General features: G+C 48.3%; 1 protein-coding gene across 1 annotated transcript in view; it reads right to left on the bottom strand.

The window, feature by feature from the left end:
* The window catches only part of LOC131419146 (SLIT-ROBO Rho GTPase-activating protein 3), a 248,436-nt gene that overhangs the window by 125,595 nt on the left and 102,091 nt on the right, over nt 1-20,750 (bottom strand). The window contains exon 2 of the mRNA XM_058564009.1: nt 6,779-6,971. Within this exon, the coding sequence (XP_058419992.1) occupies nt 6,779-6,971 (193 nt within the window). The remainder of the gene's footprint in view (nt 1-6,778; nt 6,972-20,750) is intronic.

The following is a 20,750-nucleotide window of genomic DNA, read 5'->3' on the forward strand; positions in this document are numbered from 1 at the left end:
CCCCCCTGCAAGGTCAGGGGTATCAAAAACGGAGGGAGTCGGAATGGAGGGCTCTGTCACCTCACATACAGAGCACTCTGCCTGCTGTGCTAATATTCCAGAAGGGAATCGGCATTTGTCCAGAACAGAGCTTTTTTTTTTTTTTTTTTTTTTTTGTGAGGGAGATCAGCCCTGAGCTAACATCCTTGCTAATCCTCCTCTTTTTGCTGAGGAAGACCGGCTCTGAGCTAACACCTATTGCCAATCCTCCTCCTTTTTTTTTTTTTCCTTCCCCAAAGCCCCAGTAGATAGTTGTATGTCATAGTTGCACATCCTTCTAGTCGCTGTACGTGGGATGCGGCCTCAGCATGGCTGGAGAAGCAGTGCCGTGGTGCACGCCCGGGATCCAAACCCAGGCCGCCAGTAGCAGTGCGCGCGCACTTAACCGCTAAGCCACCGGGCTGGCCCCAGAACAGAGCTTTTAAACTGGGTCCCAAGGAGTGCTAGTTTGGGAAAATATTAATAAATATTATAGGGGAGAAAGAATTCTGTGTCAAATAGCTTTCAGAAGAAGTCAACAGGCTTATTTACTGCAAAATGTCCTGGAGCCTCCCATATCCTGATGTGAGTCGGGAATCTCTAAGGGGGGGTACGGAGCGGGCAGTCGTTCCCAACTCAAGTCATTCTCTCTCTCTCTCTAACTCAACATCTCAAAGCACTGGTTTTTCAGAAAATACTTCTCTAGAGGAAGAAAAAGCCTTAGTCCCAGGAATCTCTGGCTTCCTGGAACCGCCCAACTTGTCTGGAGGACATCCACCTACACTAGGAGGCAGGTTTTAAGCCCCCTGTGTGTCACCCTCTGCCCACGCTCCTGCCCAGGAAGGGCTCCCAGCTCCAGGCCTTCGGAAGGACAGCCACGCTCAGGTCAGGCCTGGCTGGGAAAGGGCAGTGGATTATGGATTTTATGCTAGGCGAGAGGAGGGGTCTGGAAAGCCAGTGGGGCCTGAAATTGAGTTGTAAACAATTTATCATCTAGAAAATCATTCTGGGTGACTCTTAAATATGACAGGTCATCAGAATTCCCCTGGAGGGCTTGTTAAAACACAGACTGCTTCTCACTCAGTAGGCATGGGCGGCAGCCCCAGGTTATGCATTTCTGACAAGTCCCCATGTGATGCCCGTGCTGCTGGTGGGGACCGCACTTTGTAAACTAGAGCTCAAGCCTCCTGTGGTCCCAACTGCCCCGTCAGGGAGAGCATTGTAAAGTCCACACTCTGTCCTCTCAGCAACACTGTGCCAGGTGCCAGGCACAGGAGTGGGCGGCCCTTCGCCCAAATGGCCTCCCCAATCTCCTAGGGCAACCAGTCCGCTTCCCTACCTCCCACCACCCCCAGCCCAGAGCAACTCTAATTACCATTTGACTTGCATTCACTCACTCAATAAACATTTAGTGAGTGCCAACCATATACCAAACCTGGTGCCAGGTGCTAGCAACCCCAGGTCAACAGCCACCCTCTCTGCCATCTCAGAGCTCGTAGCCCAGTTGTCAAAAGGGGGACAGACAAGAAAACAGGCGATTACAACACAAGGTGACAGCTTTTGCCTCATTCCCTCCTCAAATCCTTCCATCTCAAGTCAGAAACAGGAGACATCCTTGATTTCTCAACTCTACCTCTGAAAGATCTCCCAGCATCTGTCCACTCCTCACCTGCTCTGCTGTCACCCAGGCCATCATCACCACCTGCCTGGAGAGCAAATTTCCACCCACCCTGCTGGTCTCCTCAGCTCCACTCTTGCCCCCTCCAACCAGGATGATCTTTTAAAATAGAAATCAGATCATGGTATTCCCTACTTACAATGCCTCAGTGGCTTCCCACTCTGCCCTCAACAGTTCCAGCCCCACTGGCCTCTCTTCCCCTCACACTGTCCCCAAGGCTGCTCCTCAGGTCTCAGTTTAAATGCCACTTCCTCCAGAAGCCTTCTCTGACTGCCATTCTAGTTCACTGTGGAGGATTCAAGAGGGCTGCAAATCCTTTGACAGTGCTCCAATGAGAAGATGGCTTTATTTCCTGTCCCCTTGCAGCTGAGCTAGGGCTGAGAGGGTGATGCCATGCCAGCTCCAGGCCTGGCCTTCCCCATGGCTCTTTTAGAGCCCTGAGCTTCCATGTCTGAAGTCTAACACTTGGTTGACGCACCAGGTAGAGAGGCCTTGACACCACACGGAGAGGGAGGTAGTCCAGCTGAGCCCAGCCTTCCAGCCATCCCCACTGAAGCACCAGGCACGGGTGGGGAAGCCACCTCGGACCCTCCAGCCCAAACTAGCCACCAGCTGAATATAGCAGTGATCCCAGTTGATGCCACATACAGCAGAAAAATCGCCCAGCTGAGCCCTGTCCAAATTCCCGACCCATGAAATCATGAGATACATATCAAGTTTGGGGTATTGCTGTTACACAGAAGAGATAACCAGAACACTTTGCGTTATATTTGTTTCCATCCTGGCAATCATTTGATGACATTTTGCCTTTCTTTTATTTGTTTTTTATATTTGATTCTTCATTTCTCTCCTCCACTAGATGGTAAATCCCACCACGGCAGGAACCAAGTCTATCTTGTTCACCACTGTGAACCAGGGCCTGGCCCAGGGTTGGCGCTCAATAAATACTGGCAGAAGAAGCAAATCAACAAGTATAGAACATTGGGGCACATGGAAGAAGCACCAGGTCAGACTCAAGGAAGCTTTCCAGAGGAAGTGACATCTAAACACTGAGGCCTGAAGAGCAAGCACATGGCAGGGTCCAAAGAGCACAGCCACAAGGGTTGGGTGCCTGCCCCAACCACACCAACTCCAGGCAGGTCCCAAGCCACATGCTTGTCTCTCAAGAGAAGGGACCGTATCTGAGAGCAGGGACTGCGTCTCATTAATCCTTGTGTCTTCAGCACGAAGCATAGTCCTCGAAAATAAGAGGTCCTCAACACACGCACTTAAAATAAATAAATGACCCACATGGCTTCTCGGAGAGAGAAGCCCGAGCTGGAGATCAGGCACCCTGGGTTTTCTCACTCAGCAGCTCACTGTGTGTCCTTTGTAAAATAAGCCACTCAACTTGTCTGAGGCTCAGTTGGCTTAAGATAAAACCACTGCCTCCCTCTCTACGTCCCTGGGTTATCATCAGGATTACAAGAGAGCAAAGATGTCAGAGTGCTTTGATAAAGGCGTTAGAATAAAAATCTGTGATGGTAGAAAAGAAACATAAGATGATATTGTCCTCTAAATGTTCAGCTCGCCCCAGGTAAGCCCTTAGGGCCATCATCTGAGCCTCTTTGAATTGTGGGCCACGTGGAACTCAGCCCAGGTGAGTCGAGCCCTGGCCACAGCACCTCCTGGGCAGCTGGAAATTTTCCAGGTGGGTAGGGAACAGCTGGGGCCTTAGAGAGATGTGGCCCATGAAGCAAAACGAGGAGCAGTGGACTTAGAGTCAAGAGACGAGTTCCTGATACGGACTGAATGTCTGTGTCCTCCCAAAAGTCATATGTTGAAACCCTACCCCCAATGCGATGGTATTAGGAGGTGGGGCCTCTGGCAGGTAATTAGGATTAGAGGAGGTCAGGAGGGTGGAGCCCTCATGAATGGGATTAGTGCCCTTTGCAGAGTCACAAAGAGAGCTTGCCTCCTCTTTCTGCTCTCCGCCCTGTGAGAATCAGCAAAGTGCAAACTGCAAGCATTTGCAGAACCCGACTGTGCTGGCACTCTGAGCTCCGACTTCCAGCTTCCAGAACTGTGAGAAATAGATTTGTTTATAGGCCACCCAGTCTATGGTACTTTGTTATAGCAGCCCAAATGGACTAAGACAGTTCCCAGCCCAGTTCTGCCACTAATTTGCCGTGATATCTTGGGCAAATCCATTCTCTCCCTGAACCAAATTTCTCAGCCAGAGTGGACTTTATAGACCAAATAAGTCCCCTCCCTCCCTCTCTTCCTCCCTTCTCCCTGCTCATTCAAACACCCATCTCTGCCCAGCACTAGGCCCACTGCAGTAGGAATAAAACGACAAGACCTGGGCCCTGCCCTCAAGACCCTGAGAGGCTAGCTGGCACACATATGAACACTCTCAAATGAGGTATTTGTAAGACAGCAGGAAAAGCCTTCTCCGGACAGCCCGGAAGAAGGACCCAGAGCACAGCACAGACCCTGTGCACTGAGCTCCAAAGAAGAAGCTGCCAGGGGTCAGCGGTGGTTGGCCCTGGGTCAAAGGGCAAGTCCAGACATTGCCTAGAGTCTCGCTTCCAAAAGCCATTGGGGGCTCTGCTGACGCATTAGCATTGCGCAGAGGGCCTGCTCCAGCTGCACTGGCCTGGGCCGACACCCTAATTAGACTTGCATAGTGTGTCAAGCAGCCTGTTTGGCCCAACTGCCAGCTGGGGCTCCTGTTTCTGTCTGGTAGCCTTGGTTAATGAACCCATGAGGGGATGACCGAGCTCATTACAGGCAATGCAGGGAAACAGGAGACCCCTGCCTGTGCTCCCCCAGTGCCCCGCCCTTCCCTGTCTCCCCATCTTCACACTGAGAATGGGAAAGGAGCTGATTCCAAACCGAGAGGAAGGAGAGGGGCAGGAGCGGAGGCTGCAGTTGACCACACAGCCCTGGGTGGCTCCCATGACAGCTCAGCCAGAGACGTGGGTCTCCGTGCATGTGTCTGCGTCTGTGGTTTCAGGGGAGTGTTTGGATTCCAGGGCTGCTCTCAGGCTGCACCCAGGCCCTTTCTTATCTCAGGCCGATGAGGCAGAATGAGAGTGAAGGGTCAAATCTGTCTCTTTCCGATGATTGGTCCACAGACATGTTTGCACAAGGAGCTTTCTCAGAGCTGTACTGTCCTCGTCTTTAAGATTAGGTAGTGACACCCACATGGCACAAAGGAAGTGCTCAGTTAACAGGCTCAGTAAATGATCACTGCTGTTGTTCTTATTAAGACAGGTGAGAAAAGGCACCAAAATGTGAGCAGTGGTTGCTTCTGAGTGGCGGGTGGGACTACGAATGATTTTTTTTTCTCCTACTCTTCTGTATTTTATAAACTGTACACATGAACATTTTACTTTAATCATTTGAAAAAAATAACAAATTTTATCCAAAAAAATATATCATAAAAATGAGATTATGTATGTGAAAGAGCCTAGACAGTGCCTGGAAGTTATTAATCGAAGCTTCCTCCTGCAGTGAAAGTTTGAATCAACGACATTGGGTAGGAAAACAAGCAGGGTATTTGCAAAGGTGTAATACATTTTTGCCCTTTAATAAAGCAATTTCTTATCCCCAAATGTCAAGAGAAGAAAGCACAAATGTGAGTGTGCTGTGGCACAGACTAGGGGAGATGTTTAAGGGAGTTTAAAGGAAGAGAGCTCCCTGGCCAGAGTGGAATGCAAAATTATAGAGTAAGGTGGAAGCAAACCAAGCGTCCGTCGATGGATGAATGGATAAACAAAATGTGGTCTATCCACACAATGGAATATTATTCAGCCATGAAAAGGAAGGAAATCCAGTCACATGCGACAACATGGATGAATCCTGAGGACATTATGCTAAGTGAAATAAGCCAGTCACAAAAGAATAAATACTGTATGATTCCATTCATGTGAGGTCCCTAGAGTAGTTCACTCATAGAGGCAAGAAGCAGACTGGTGGTTGCCAGGGGCTGGGAATGGGGACTTAGTGTATAATGGCTACAGAGTCAGTTGGAGAAGATGAAAAAAGTTCCAGAGATGGTGGTGATGGTTGCACAACAATGTGAATGTACTTGATGCTACTGAACTGTACACTTAAAAGTGGTTAAGATGGTAAATTTTATGTTATGCGTATTTTACCACAATTTAAAAATAGTTAGAAAAAAAGAGATGGGACCCAGTGGAAGGAGGAGCAGATCAGGCGGGTTGAATCAAGTCTCCGGTCTCCTCAAGACTGAGGGCTGTTCGCTGGAAAGATGACCCAGGAGAGGGGAGTGTCCGGGGAGCAGGGTAGAGGGAGAGACAGCCGCAGAGTGGCGCCCACCCCAGGTGAATGCAGTCCTGGTGAGGTTGCTGCCTCCTCCCTGCACTTAGCCGGCTGGCCCCATGAGCTCTGAGCGCAGGTGTTGTAGCTGGAGGACTCAGCCCGCCGTGTCTGTGCCCGAGCGGACAGAGCCTCCACAACTCAGGGCTGGGATATGAGAAATTAGCACACGGAGGGTTTGTGCCTGGTAATAAGTAAATGAGGTAGGGAAAGAGCCCAGGGACTCGTCCTCCAGGGGAGGAAGGAAGAGGAATGCTTTGAGCATCTGTTCCCTGGAGAAGAAACTCTGAGGTCATCATGCTGAAGGAATTCAGAAGTAGGCTGGCTGACCCCCAGATAAAAGAGAAGATATTATGTCCATAAAACAAAAATAGAATGCCAAAAAATACATGAGGATGCCCTGAGAGGAGGCAGGGTGTCACCTTGGCCCAAATAGAGGCTCGTGCAGTGCCTGCTGCTTGGTAGAATAGTAATGACAGCAACAACAATCTACTGAGCACTTACTGTCTGTGACAAGCACTTTTCTTTGGTTGCTCGTTTATTCCCTACAGCATCCTTATGCATAGGAACAATTTCTGTCTTCACTTTACACTCAGGAAGATCGAGGCTTGGAGGTGTGAGTCTCCTGCATACCCAGGGCCTTACAGGCACACCATCTGCCTGCAGTGAGTCCTCTCCTCCTTGCTGCTTTGCTGCCCACTGCCCGCCCACCCCAGTGCTGCCTCCCATCCCCCCGGAGCCCTGGCCCCTTCTCACTTGAACTGGTGCTCCCGGGAGCTGCGGATCTTGGAGGAGAAGCGCTCGGCCAGCTTCTCCAGGCTGCGGGAGTACTCGAGCTCGATCTCAGCCTTCCGGCGGAAGAACTCTTGGAGGTCCTGCAGCAGCTGCAGCCGGGACTCGGATTGCTGCTCTAGGCATTTGAACTGCTCCACCAGCTGCGTGCGGATCTCTGCGGGCAGAGGCAAGGAGCAAGGCGTTAGGCTGGCGGTGGGAACAGCAGTGGGACACATGCAGCTGACCCAGTGCCTCCGGCAGCTCTGCAATTCCAGCAGCCCCTCCCCACTCCCACCACCGGGAGCCTCCCCAGGCACTGGCAGGACAATTTGGCACATGCTAGTTTTCGCCACAAAGTCTAACCCAATGTTTCCCAAAGCTGAATCATTACATGTCACCACCATGATTTCTGCCATATCCACATGCCACCAGTATTATTATTTCTTCCATATGATCTAGTAAATTGGCTCACTTTTCTTACCGAAATGAACTTACCTAAAATGAACAGTTTTATGTCACTACAATAAGGGGAGAACGAGGACCACTTGCCATCCTGGTACACAGAAAACTAATTCAAGAAAAACAAAAATTTTGTAAAATTCTGTCTAGAGACTATTGCTTACCAAAGGCCCTAAGCCTCAGCTGCTCGCTTTCTGTCAACAACAGGAAAATGGGAGTGTGAGAGGTATTAAAGAAAGACTTTCTCCAGATGTAGTTGGGACTGAGAGAGGGCTGAGAAGGGGATGCCATTTGCGCTTGGGTTTCAGTGTTATTTAAGGCCACGCCTGTGTTCCACTTTGAATTACCTTGAGTTTCATGCATAAACATCTCAGGTACCCCGAGAGGAATGTTGCTCACACTTCAGGAAATACTGACTGAGCAAACCAGGTCTGTCCAACCAGGCCAAAAGTTCAAGAGCTGGGGGTTGGAGATAAAACATAGCCAAATTCCAAGGACCACAGCCAACCTCATCTTCAAGCCCATAGTGTTGTCACTGCTGCCATCCCCATGCATTAACTCCTTCTCGGCCATCCCACAATCTGCTCAACAGACGAGTCTCCCCAAAGCACTCTGCTCACACCAGCTCCCTGCTCAAAACACCCCACAGCTGTTCTCTGTCTGAGTATTAAGCCCAACTCCTTAGCACGGAATTCAAGGTCATCCACCACCCAGCCCCAAACTTACCTTCTCAGGATTTACCCCCAGTGGACTCCCCACACCATTCAAACCAATCCTTGAAATGTTCAATCCCATGTGCATAAATGGGCCCCTCTCTGGAATGGCGGCCAGTGCCATCTTAGCATCCTTCAGAGAAGTGCCCTTCAAAGGGGGCAGCCTAACCCCGGGGGACATGAAGACCTCCCCAGGGATACTCAGGCAGGAAGAGTGATAAGGGAATCAGCTTGAGAACCTGTCTCTATTCCCACTCTTCCCTGCTCTGCCTGAGAACGCGCCTCAGCCTAGGTGGCACGAGTGCTCCTTTCCCCCCTCCCTCGCCACAACACTTCTTCTCCCTCTTCGGAGGAGAAAGACCGACTTCTCTTCACCCAGGATCTGACGATGGTGCAGCGCCCCAAAGGGTCAAGATATCTGGGTGCCAGAAAACATGGACAATTTAGAATTTTGGTGTTAACAAATCTTCCTTTGGGACCATAAACTCTTGCTACTCAGAATGTGGTCTGTGCACCAGCAGCATCAGCATTGCCAGCAGGCTTATTAGAAATACAGAATCTCAGGCCCCAACCCAGACCTTCTCAATCAGAATCTGCATTTTAGTAAGATAGCTGGACGGTCCTTACGCCCCTTACAGTACGAAAAGACTGCCATCAACCACCCCATCCATCTCATTATGAGAAGCATTTCCCCCACTATCTTACTTTTTACATTTAGTAATTATTTATCAAATGTGTAAAATATTGATGTTATTTTGATGAATTGTGTATGCGATCACTGTAATGATAAATCAACCCAAAAGAAAGATACTTAGAGTTTTATGGTCAAAGGAAACTTTTAAATGTCCATTTCAATTTACATATATTTTGGGTAAAAAGAAGTATGATAATCAATAAAAAAGCTTCAAGCATAAAAATATATTAAGACAAAAGTCTGTGAAAGAAGTAGAAAGGAATTATGAGTTCAAGAAGGTAAAGAACAACGTAAAATTTCTGACTTAGGTAGGTAATTTTTGGTGGATGGCGATGGATACCAACGTGTTACAGTATTTATCCTACGACCCGGCAATTCCACTCATGAATATGTACCCAAAAGAAATCAGTGTTTGTGTCCACCAAAAAATATATATAAAAATACTCATAGTAGCTTTATAGCCAAATATTAGAAACAACCCAAAATGTCTATTAAGAGTAGACAAGATTTTTTAAAATGTGAGGTATTTATTCAATGGAATACTATACAACAATAAACAAGATGAACTACTGCTACCTGCAGTGACATGGCTGAATCTCACAGATCTTATGTTGACTGAAAGAAGCCAGAACAAATGAGATCATGCAAAAATAGTTTATGGTGATAGAGGTCGGAGAAATGGTCACCTTTGTGGAGTGAGGCACAAAGGTACCATCCGGAATGCTGGAAATATACCACACCTCCATCTGGGAAGTAGGTACACTGGTAAAAATGAATTGAGCTGCGCACTTAAGATCTGTGCATTCTACTGTATATACATGCCTGATCCTTCAATAAAAAGGCAAAATAAAAAATTGCTGTTAGTTTCCATTTGATACATTTAAGAGAATAGTGTAATTTTATACTACAAGGTCAATATTTACAATATGGCAGAAATTATATCCACCGTAACTACTTAAACTTATAGTGAAACATTTCAGATGTCAAGTTAAAATGTATGAGGCAAAAAGAGATTTTTTTTCCCCAAAAGTTCATTTAGAGGGTAGGTAAGCAAAAAAGTTTTAAAACCACTGCTTTAGAGCCCCCGTCAGGCACAGCTCCTCCAGGAGGTCCTGGACTGCTCGGCCTGCGGGGCCGCCTCTGAACTCCCGTGGGGCTCACGGCTCCTCTCAGACCTCCCGCCTCGCGCTGTTTTTCAGTTCTTTCAGGTATGTGTGCCACATCTGCCTCAGCTCCTCAACTGAAATTTAAGCCGTAAGGGCGGATTCTCCCAGCACATGTAGGTCATCGGGATATCAATATCCATACAGCAAATCACCATTTATCTTTACCAAGGGCTCTTACCCCAGGCTGTTAACTGTGGCGACTAGGGGAGTCTCACCTGACACAAACACACACACAGAAACAGGTACCACACACCCCACATACAAACACCACACACACACACACCATGCCACACATACCCCACACACTCATACATACACACTACACACACTCACACACCACACATGCTCACACATACAACCACACCACACATACGACACACACCACACCTATACCACACATACACACACCACACACACTACACACACACCACACACACACCACACCTATACCACACATACACACACACTCACACACACACCACACACACTACACACACACCACACCTATACCACACATATACACACACACACACTACACACACACCACACCTATACCACACATACACACACACTCACACACACACCACACACACTACACACACACCACACCTATACCACACATACACACACACACTCACACACACCACACACCACACACACACCACACCTATACCACACATATACACACACACACACTACACACCACACACACTACACACACACCACACCTATACCACACATACACACACACTCACACACACACCACACACACTACACACACACCACACCTATACCACACATACACACACACTCACACACACACCACACACACTACACACACACCACACCTATACCACACATACACACACACTACACACACACCACACCTATACCACACATACACACACACCACACACACTACACACACACCACACACACACCACACCTATACCACACATACACACACACTACACACACACCACACCTATACCACACATACACACACCACACACACTACACACACACCACACCTATACCACACATACACACACACTCACACACACACCACACACACTACACACACACCACACCTATACCACACATACACACACACTCACACACACACCACACACACTACACACACACCACACCTATACCACACATATACACACACACACACACTACACACACACCACACACCACACACACACCACACCTATACCACACATATACACACACACACACTACACACACACCACACCTATACCACACATACACACACCACACACACTACACACACACCACACACACACCACACCTATACCACACATACACACACACTCACACACACACCACACACACTACACACACACCACACCTATACCACACATACACACACACTACACACACACCACACCTATACCACACATACACACACACCACACACACTACACACACACCACACACACACCACACCTATACCACACATACACACACACTACACACACACCACACCTATACCACACATACACACACCACACACACTACACACACACCACACCTATACCACACATACACACACACTCACACACACACCACACACACTACACACACACCACACCTATACCACACATACACACACACTCACACACACACCACACACACTACACACACACCACACCTATACCACACATATACACACACACACACTACACACACACCACACACCACACACACACCACACCTATACCACACATATACACACACACACACTACACACACACCACACCTATACCACACATACACACACCACACACACTACACACACACCACACACACACCACACCTATACCACACATACACACACACTCACACACACACCACACACACTACACACACACCACACCTATACCACACATACACACACACTCACACACACACCACACACCACACACACACCACACCTATACCACACATATACACACACACACACTACACACACACCACACCTATACCACACATACACACACCACACACACTACACACACACCACACACACACCACACCTATACCACACATACACACACACTCACACACACACCACACACACTACACACACACCACACCTATACCACACATACACACACACTCACACACACACCACACACACTACACACACACCACACCTATACCACACATACACACACACTCACACACACACCACACACCACACACACACCACACCTATACCACACATATACACACACACACACTACACACACACCACACCTATACCACACATACACACACCACACACACTACACACACACCACACACACACCACACCTATACCACACATACACACACACTCACACACACACCACACACACTACACACACACCACACCTATACCACACATACACACACACTCACACACACACCACACACCACACACACACCACACCTATACCACACATATACACACACACACACTACACACACACCACACCTATACCACACATACACACACCACACACACTACACACACACCACACACACACCACACCTATACCACACATACACACACACTCACACACACACCACACACACTACACACACACCACACCTATACCACACATACACACACACTCACACACACACCACACACACTACACACACACCACACCTATACCACACATACACACACACTCACACACACACCACACACCACACACACACCACACCTATACCACACATATACACACACACACACTACACACACACCACACCTATACCACACATACACACACCACACACACTACACACACACCACACACACACCACACCTATACCACACATACACACACACTCACACACACACCACACACACTACACACACACCACACCTATACCACACATACACACACACTCACACACACACCACACACCACACACACACCACACCTATACCACACATATACACACACACACACTACACACACACCACACCTATACCACACATACACACACCACACACACTACACACACACCACACACACACCACACCTATACCACACATACACACACACTCACACACACACCACACACACTACACACACACCACACCTATACCACACATACACACACACTCACACACACACCACACACACTACACACACACCACACCTATACCACACATACACACACACTCACACACACATCACACACACTACACACACACCACACACCACACACATACAAGACGTGGATATTATTATCTATCATTAAGATGACGAAAGCAAGGCTCTGTGTAAACCAAGATCAGGGGCTTGTCCGAGGTCACATCTTGTTCTATGAACTGTACCACACCACACAGGGACACCTGTGACACGGCCTACTCATTGAACTGGATTGAGATGCCGTCACTCCCACAAGTGCAAGCCCTGCCACATCAACACAGAGTCATAAAAATGCTTTCCAAATATTTTTCAAACTACTTTTACTCCATCCACTACTGGGGACTCATAATAATCTTTTTTTTGTGTGTGTGTGTGTGTGTGAGGAAGATCAGCCCTGAGCTAACATCCGTGCTAATTCTCCTCTTTTTGCTGAGGAAGACCGGCCCTGAGCTAACATCTATTGCCAATCCTCCTCCTTTTTTCCCCCAAAGCCCCAGTAGATAGTTGTACGTCATAGTTGCACATCCTTCTAGTTGCTGTATGTGGGACGCGGCCTCAGCATGGCCGGAGAAGTGGTGTGTGCCCGGATTTGAACCCAGGCCACCAGTAGCGGAGCGCGTGCACTTAACCGCTAAGCCACAGGGCAGGCCCCATAATAATCTTAATAACAGTCACGAGTACTTCCAGAGCACATCATCTGTTCCAGGCCTGTTGCTGAGCCTTGACATGGTTATCTCACACGATCTGTGCAGCATCCCCTATAAGGCGGTGCTAAGAGTGTTCCCCCACTCTTTCGCCATAGACAAGGAAGTGGAGGCCCAGAGGTAAGTGGCCTCTGGTCGTAACAGCTGGTATGTGGCAATGAAGCCAGGAATCAAGCCCAGATCTCTCAGTTGGGAGCAATGACCCTCCCGACACCTCACTAGACTGAGGCCATATTATTTTTTAAAAAGACCTTAATCCATCTGTATTCAACTTCTTGTATCCTTTTTGTAACAAGATGGTGGTCTAAAGAGATATTATTTATCAGAAATGCTGCAGCCACTGCCTTCCTCCATTACAGGGCATAAGCAGGAGCCAATGTTCCCATGTTTTAGAGGAAAAGCTCACAAATCACACAGTGATGACAGGAGACGATTTGGAAGGAGCAGAGAAACCTCCCCCAGTTCACTCAACCAGCCGGAGCCTCCAGGCTGGTGGTGCATGGAGCCCTCCAGCAGCTTGGACAGCTCAGAGTCAAGTCTTTCCAGCAGGAAACAGCCCTGGCAGGAGCGCAGACTGCAGCCTGCCTGGCTCTGGAACCCTGAGGGGATCTGATTACCCATCTCATTATTTCTAACTCCCATCCAAGTTGCTCCTCCTTGGAGCCGGCACAGATTTGGTTTTTCTCCTTGAAGATTTCAAAGGGAGAGAAAAAATAAAAGAAAACAGAATTGCTCCCAAGGCCCAGATTTCATTTAGTAGACGTTCCCCCAAGGGGGCGGTTCCAGTCACAGCACAGCATCGAGTGGCAGAAAAATTTAAAAGGGAATGGGGCAGGGAGGATAAGGAGTTTGGAAAGTGGGAGAAGGCTTCGATCTCAGAACCTTAGCGCTGAACACAACCTCCCTGATGGCCTAGTGCAGCCTCCTGGTTTGACATACAGAGGCAGGAGGGCGCGAGAATGGGCAGAATTCATTCTGCCGCCCAGGCCTCCTGAAGCACAGCTCTCCCTGTGTCACTCTCCTGATAAAGTTCTCCGTGGCTCCCCACTGCTTACAGGATCAAGGTCAAACTCCTCTGACATCCAAAGCCGAAGAATCTACAGTTTGCCTACCCAGCCCCCATAACATCCCTGTTTACTCTCCAAGCAACAGTCTCACCCAAGACCAATGCCACTGCCCGTGGCAATACCCAGGGCGACTGGCCATAGGAGAGAACAGTTTCCTCACATTCTGAATCACTCTGCTTACAACCACAACTTCAAAAGCAGAGGGAGCAGGGAGATTCTTCAGATCCAAGGTAATTAGGAATTCTATTTTTAAAAAATTAATAGACTATTTTTAGAGCAGTTTTAGGTTTACAGAAAAATTAACCAGAAACTACACAGAGTTTCCATATACTCCCTCTCCCTCCCCTGCATGGATTCCCCTATTATTAACCTCTTGCACTGGTGTGGTACATTTATTACAATTGATGGACAATACTGATATTATTATTAACTAAAGTCCGTAGTTTACATTAGGGTTCACTCTTGACAAATGCAAAATGTCATGTAGCCATCATGATAGTATCAGAGTATTTCCACTGCCCTAAAAATCCCCTGTGCATCCTTCCCTCCTTCCTCTCCCCAACTCTTGTCAACTACTCATCTTTTTACTATCTCTATAGTTTTGCCTGTTCCAGAATGTCATATAGTTGGAATCATACATTATGTAGGCTTTTTAAACTGGCTTCTTTTACTTGGCAATATGCAATTAAAGTTCTTCCACGTCTTTTCATGGCTTGATAGCTCATTTCTTTTTATTGCTGAATAATATTCCACTATCTGGAATAATATTCACAGTTTCTTTATTCATTCACCTATTGAAGGACATGTTGGTTGCTTCCAATTTTTGGCAATTATGAATATTTTGTGCAAGCTTTTGTGTGAACATAAGTTTTCAACTCATTTGGATAAATGCCTTTTTATTAATTAATAGACTATATTTAAGAGCAGTTTTGGGTTTACAGAAAGAAAGGAATTCTACTTCTAGACGGGAAATACAAGAATTTTTTAAATTAGTACAAAATTCAAAAGGTAGAAAGGCTATAAAGAGAAAAGCCTCTCTCCCAGCCCTGTCCACCAGCCACCTAATCCCCTTCTGGCAAGGCAACCAAATTACCAGGTTCATTTGCATCCTTCCAGAAATAATGACATATTTCAAATATATTATTTCCCTTGTTTTTATACATATTATAGCATATCATTCACAGTGTTCTGTACCTTACCTTTTTCTTTAAAGAATACATTGAGGAGATGAGCCCATATCATTTTATTTATTTATTTTTTTGTGTGAGGAAGATCAGCCCTGAGCTAACATCCATGCTAATCCTCCTCTTTTTGCTGAGGAAGACCGGCTCTGAGCTAACATCTATTGCCAATCCTCCTCCTTTTTTTTTTCCCCCAAAGCCCCAGTAGATAGTTGTATGTCATAGTTGCACATCCTTCTAGTTGCTGTATGTGGGATGCGGCCTCAGCAAGGCCGGAGAAGCGGTGCGTCGGTGCGCGCCCGGGATCCGAACCCAGGCCGCCAGTAGCAGAGCGCGCACACTCAACCGCTAAGCCACGGGGCCGGCCCGAGCCCATATCATTTTATAAAGAACTTCCTCATTCCTTTTTAAAGCACTGTAGAATCGACTGTAAAATTTTTCGGCCAGTACCCTTTGCTGGATATTTAGGTTGTTTATAAACTTTTACTATCAACAACGCTGGAATGAACAACCATACACAAGCTTCATTTTGCACATGTGCAGGAACATCATCTGTGTGATGAATTCTTCCAGAGGAAGTGCCAGATCAAAAGGCATTTGCACTAGTATTTTGAGATTGTTAACCCACCCTCCCTTGAAACTGAACCAATTTATACTCCCACCAGAAATTTATGAGAGGGTCATGGGGGCTATTTAAAATGCAGACATGCTTCAAAATAACCTTGGGTGGGGGGGTGGGGAGTGGTAGGGTTATAGGTAAGAAATAAGATTGACCTTGAGTTGATTGTTGAAGTTTGGTTGTAGTAATGGATATGGGGAAGAGGTTTGTTATACTATTCTCTCTACTTTTGTAATGTTTGAAACCTTCCATAATAAAAAAAGAGAAAAAAGAAAGGCAGACAAAGTCTGCCTTTGAGAAACTTGATACAAAGCTTGCGGCTCTAGTTAACAGGTCTGACCTATTAGGTATGCCAATAACTTGTCCCCAGAGGCCTCTGCCCCCAGCCTGCAGATGGCTCTCCTGGGATAGAGAGCGGAGCCGTGGGGCCAGAGTAAGGCTCTAAGAGCAATTTTAAGTGTGGCTTCTCAGGCACCACCCAATTCTAATCCTTGGACCCTGTCCTGAGAACGAGATCACTTTTCTGACACATCCTGGGATGGTGAGGCCCCACTTGCACAGTCTGTATTCGTCCTGAAAATCAAGATCAAGTGAGTCTTGGCCCCTCTGCTCCACAGAGGCAGGTGGTATACCCTCCCCAGTATCAAGTTTCAGGAGCCACCAGGAGAACGAACTGTATGGCTCAGCTGACAGTGCCTTATCACGTCTATGCACAATCACGCCTGATTGTCACCTCATCCTAGGACGCTGGTACTACTATCATTCCTATTTTATAGGATTTGCCCAGGGACACCCAGAAAGTGGCAGAGCTAGGGCTCCAACCCAGAGTAAGGGGAAGACAGGCATCAAGATTACCGGTCTCCAGGTCAGGGTGCTTTCCCTGGGGGTCCCAAGCGCCTCCCCTTTCAGGGATCCTGTCCCGCTCCACCTCCTGTCTCTACCCCGCACTCCATCTGTCATCTTGGTGCCATTCTCACTGGTCCCCGCTGTCATCTTATCCACCCCAGTGCATCCTGACCTTGACCTCAAGCCCTCCTGTGGTGGAGGAAAACATCGGGTTGGTAGCGCGATGTAGCAGGCTCTGGGTTTCCCTGCCCTGGGGGGTTCAAATCTTGGCCCTGCCACATGTTCAGCAGACGAACTTGGACGCGTTTCCTCATTTCTCTGGGACTCAGTTTCCTCTGTAAATCGGGATGATAATAACTCACCTCGTATTGTTATTGTAAGGATAGTAAGTGATAATGCAAGAAAGCTCTTAGTACAGTGCTTCATCTATGTTAGCACTGCACTGTCCAACACAGTGGTCACTAGCTCTGTGTGGCCATTTAAATTTGATTAAAATAAAAAATTCATTCCTCAGTCCCACCTGCCACATTTCAAATGCTCAAAAGCACATGTGGCTAGTGGCTACTGTATTGGACAGCGCAGAATATTTCCATCACTGCAGAAGCTTCTATTGGATGGCACTGTATTAGAGGCTTAATAAAAGTTAGCTATGGTTATCATTTATTATTACTGCTTTCCATGCCCATTTCTCATCTCCTCAAATGGAAAATAAGGTCCTGAAAGGCAGGGATGACACCCATGTTATTACTCAGAATTCATGCAAAACCCCTCCAACAAGAGCAGTGTAATCGGGTCTATGAGGCCCTCAGAATAGCATGATGATGGAGACTGACTCTCACTGCCGCCAGCCCAACGCCCAGCATTCTGAAGCGGCCCACTGCCGTCCTTCTCCAGCCTTAGGAGAGGCAGTGTGGCAGAGCAGATAGACCCAGCAGAGCCTGCACTCCAGCTGCTGTCACCAGGTGGAATACTGTCTCTGCCAGAAAGCATCGTGAGGTCTTGGGCAGACAAAGTCAAATTCTCAGAGCTGTTTTCCCATCTGTAAAAGGCAGGCAACTATGCTTATCCTGCAGGGATGCTGCAAGGATCAGACTAGAAATAATGCGTGTAATGTACGCCGGGCACCTAGGAGACCCTTGGCAAACAGCCTCCACGGAGAGGTGGCATAGCACAGCAGGAAGGGTACCCGTTCACAGGCTTTGAGGACAGCCAGCCTAGGCTCCCAACCTTGTTTTCTCCCCTTTGTAGAAATCGCTTCAGCTCTCGGAGTCTGTTTTCTCATTTGTAAAACGGGGATTAATAATATCTTCCCGTGGGTCTGTCAAAAGAGAGAAGGTACGCATATGAAGCGCCTGGCATGGTGCCTGGTGCGTGACAGGTAAGTAATAAATGGCAGGAATGAGCCATCACTGCTGCTGTAGCCACGCAGAGTGAGCATGGGGCTCACCGGGCACTGAGCGAGGCGTTTCCCACGCCCATGTCGCGCCCTCGACCACAACCCCGCAGGAAGAGTTGTATTACTCCCCACCACCCTCCAGCCTCTCGGCGCTGGGTTCCCTCCTCCCTCCCCGCCCTCCCCGCAAGCCTGGGCCCACGTGCCATTTTTTCTCTGGGTCCTGCACAAAAGGCTCCGGCGGCCCCGGAGGCCCCGGTGCAGGCTCCGTATCCCCGCCCCTTCTCCCAGCCTCCTGTAGGTGAAGAAGCTGCCTGTCGTGCGGGCCCCGGGGCCCCCGAGGGCGCCCGGGATCCCCGCCGCGCGGAGGGCACCAGCTGCCCAGACTGACGCACCCCCCGCGCGCCGTTTCCCCGGCAACCACGGCTGGGCTGCCGGGCCACCGCCCCGCCCTGCGCGCCCCATGGAGCCGGCCTTCCCCGCGACTGGGAGCGAGCCCTGGGTGCGTCCTCTCTGCGGACGCCAGCCGGCTCCTGGCACCCTGTATTGTTTCCCTGATTTGACCAATGACATCAGCCCGTCGTTTATTAACCTTGACCAAGCCCCTTCGCATCCTTCATGGCTTCTGATCATAGAAGAGGGTGGTAGGGAGGGGGTGGGTATCATACCATTTTACAGATGAGGAAATTGAGGCCCAAAGGACCTGCCTGAATCACAGGATTTAAACCCAGGCTGGCCTGACCCTTCCAAGTGCTGCCCCAGTCTAGCTCTGCTCCCCACCCATCAGAGGGAATCAACCCCCAATGGGACTGTTTCTCAAATCTTATCATTGCCTCAACCCTGATAAATGGGCCGCTGGCTGATGCAGTGCCAAGAGCTGAGTCTAGGGTCAAACTTGCTGAATTCAGAGCCTGGCCTTGAAGCTTGCTGGGTGTGTGACCTTCAGCAAGTCAGTTAACCTCTCTGGGCCTTGGCTTTCCCACCTGTAAAATGGAAGGAATATCAGCAGACAATTACGGCACTGAGTGCTTCCCACAAATTGTCTCCTTGTCAAACAAAGCAAGGAATATTATGCTACAGCCTTAGGAGGAGGTAGCTACTACTGTTATCCCGTTTTGCAGAGAAAGAGACTGAGGCACAGAGAGGTGAAGTGATTTGCCTAATTTTTCCTAAACATTAAGGAGTCTTTGGCTCCAAATCTGGTACCACTTGCCAGATATGTTCCATGAGCTCTTACCATACGTAGTCTACCGAGTCAGCCAAGTTTTTACACGCCATCTTTAGCCATCTCACAATTACTCAGAGTGGCAAAGGCCAGGCTTAGCACAGATAATCAAAGCACATCAACTCTGGAGGCTTCCTTGAAGCAAATTATATCTGCTTCCAGCTTTTGGTGCCGGGTGGGCGGGGGGGGGGGGGACCCCATGCTGGGAAAGAGCTGGGTGAAATGATTGGCGTTTCCCCCTCCTCTTCTCACCACCAGTCCTCCCTCAGAAAGGAAGCACAGTATATGGGCTAGTGTTTTGAAAAAAATAAGAGTTATTTAATAATGGTGATGATGATGCTATCTGTCAACCAGGAAAATCTTCCTCTAAGGAAGAGGAAATGATTTGGTCCCAAACACACTAGGGAATTAGCATTGGATATACATTCGTGGTTGAAGAGAAGGGAGACCGGAGATTCCCACCTCCCACTGTGGTCTGAAAGCAGAGACCCAGTTCTGTAGCCCCTGAGCACCCCTACCTGGATTGCTAAACCAGTTTCCTTGAGCAGAAGTTGAAAGCAGAGTGGGTGGGAGAGACGGTTTCGCCATAGCATCTGTGCCGTGTCTGTGTCAGAATAAAAGCCACTCCCTCTCATGAAGAAGTCAGGCAGAAGTTGCCTCCCTGCCTTCCAGAAGTTCAGAGAAACGCAAAGTACGGTCAGAATAAGG

The sequence above is a fragment of the Diceros bicornis genome, chromosome 2 (assembly GCF_020826845.1).
Source record: "Diceros bicornis minor isolate mBicDic1 chromosome 2, mDicBic1.mat.cur, whole genome shotgun sequence".
Classification (NCBI taxonomy): Eukaryota; Metazoa; Chordata; class Mammalia; order Perissodactyla; family Rhinocerotidae; genus Diceros; species Diceros bicornis.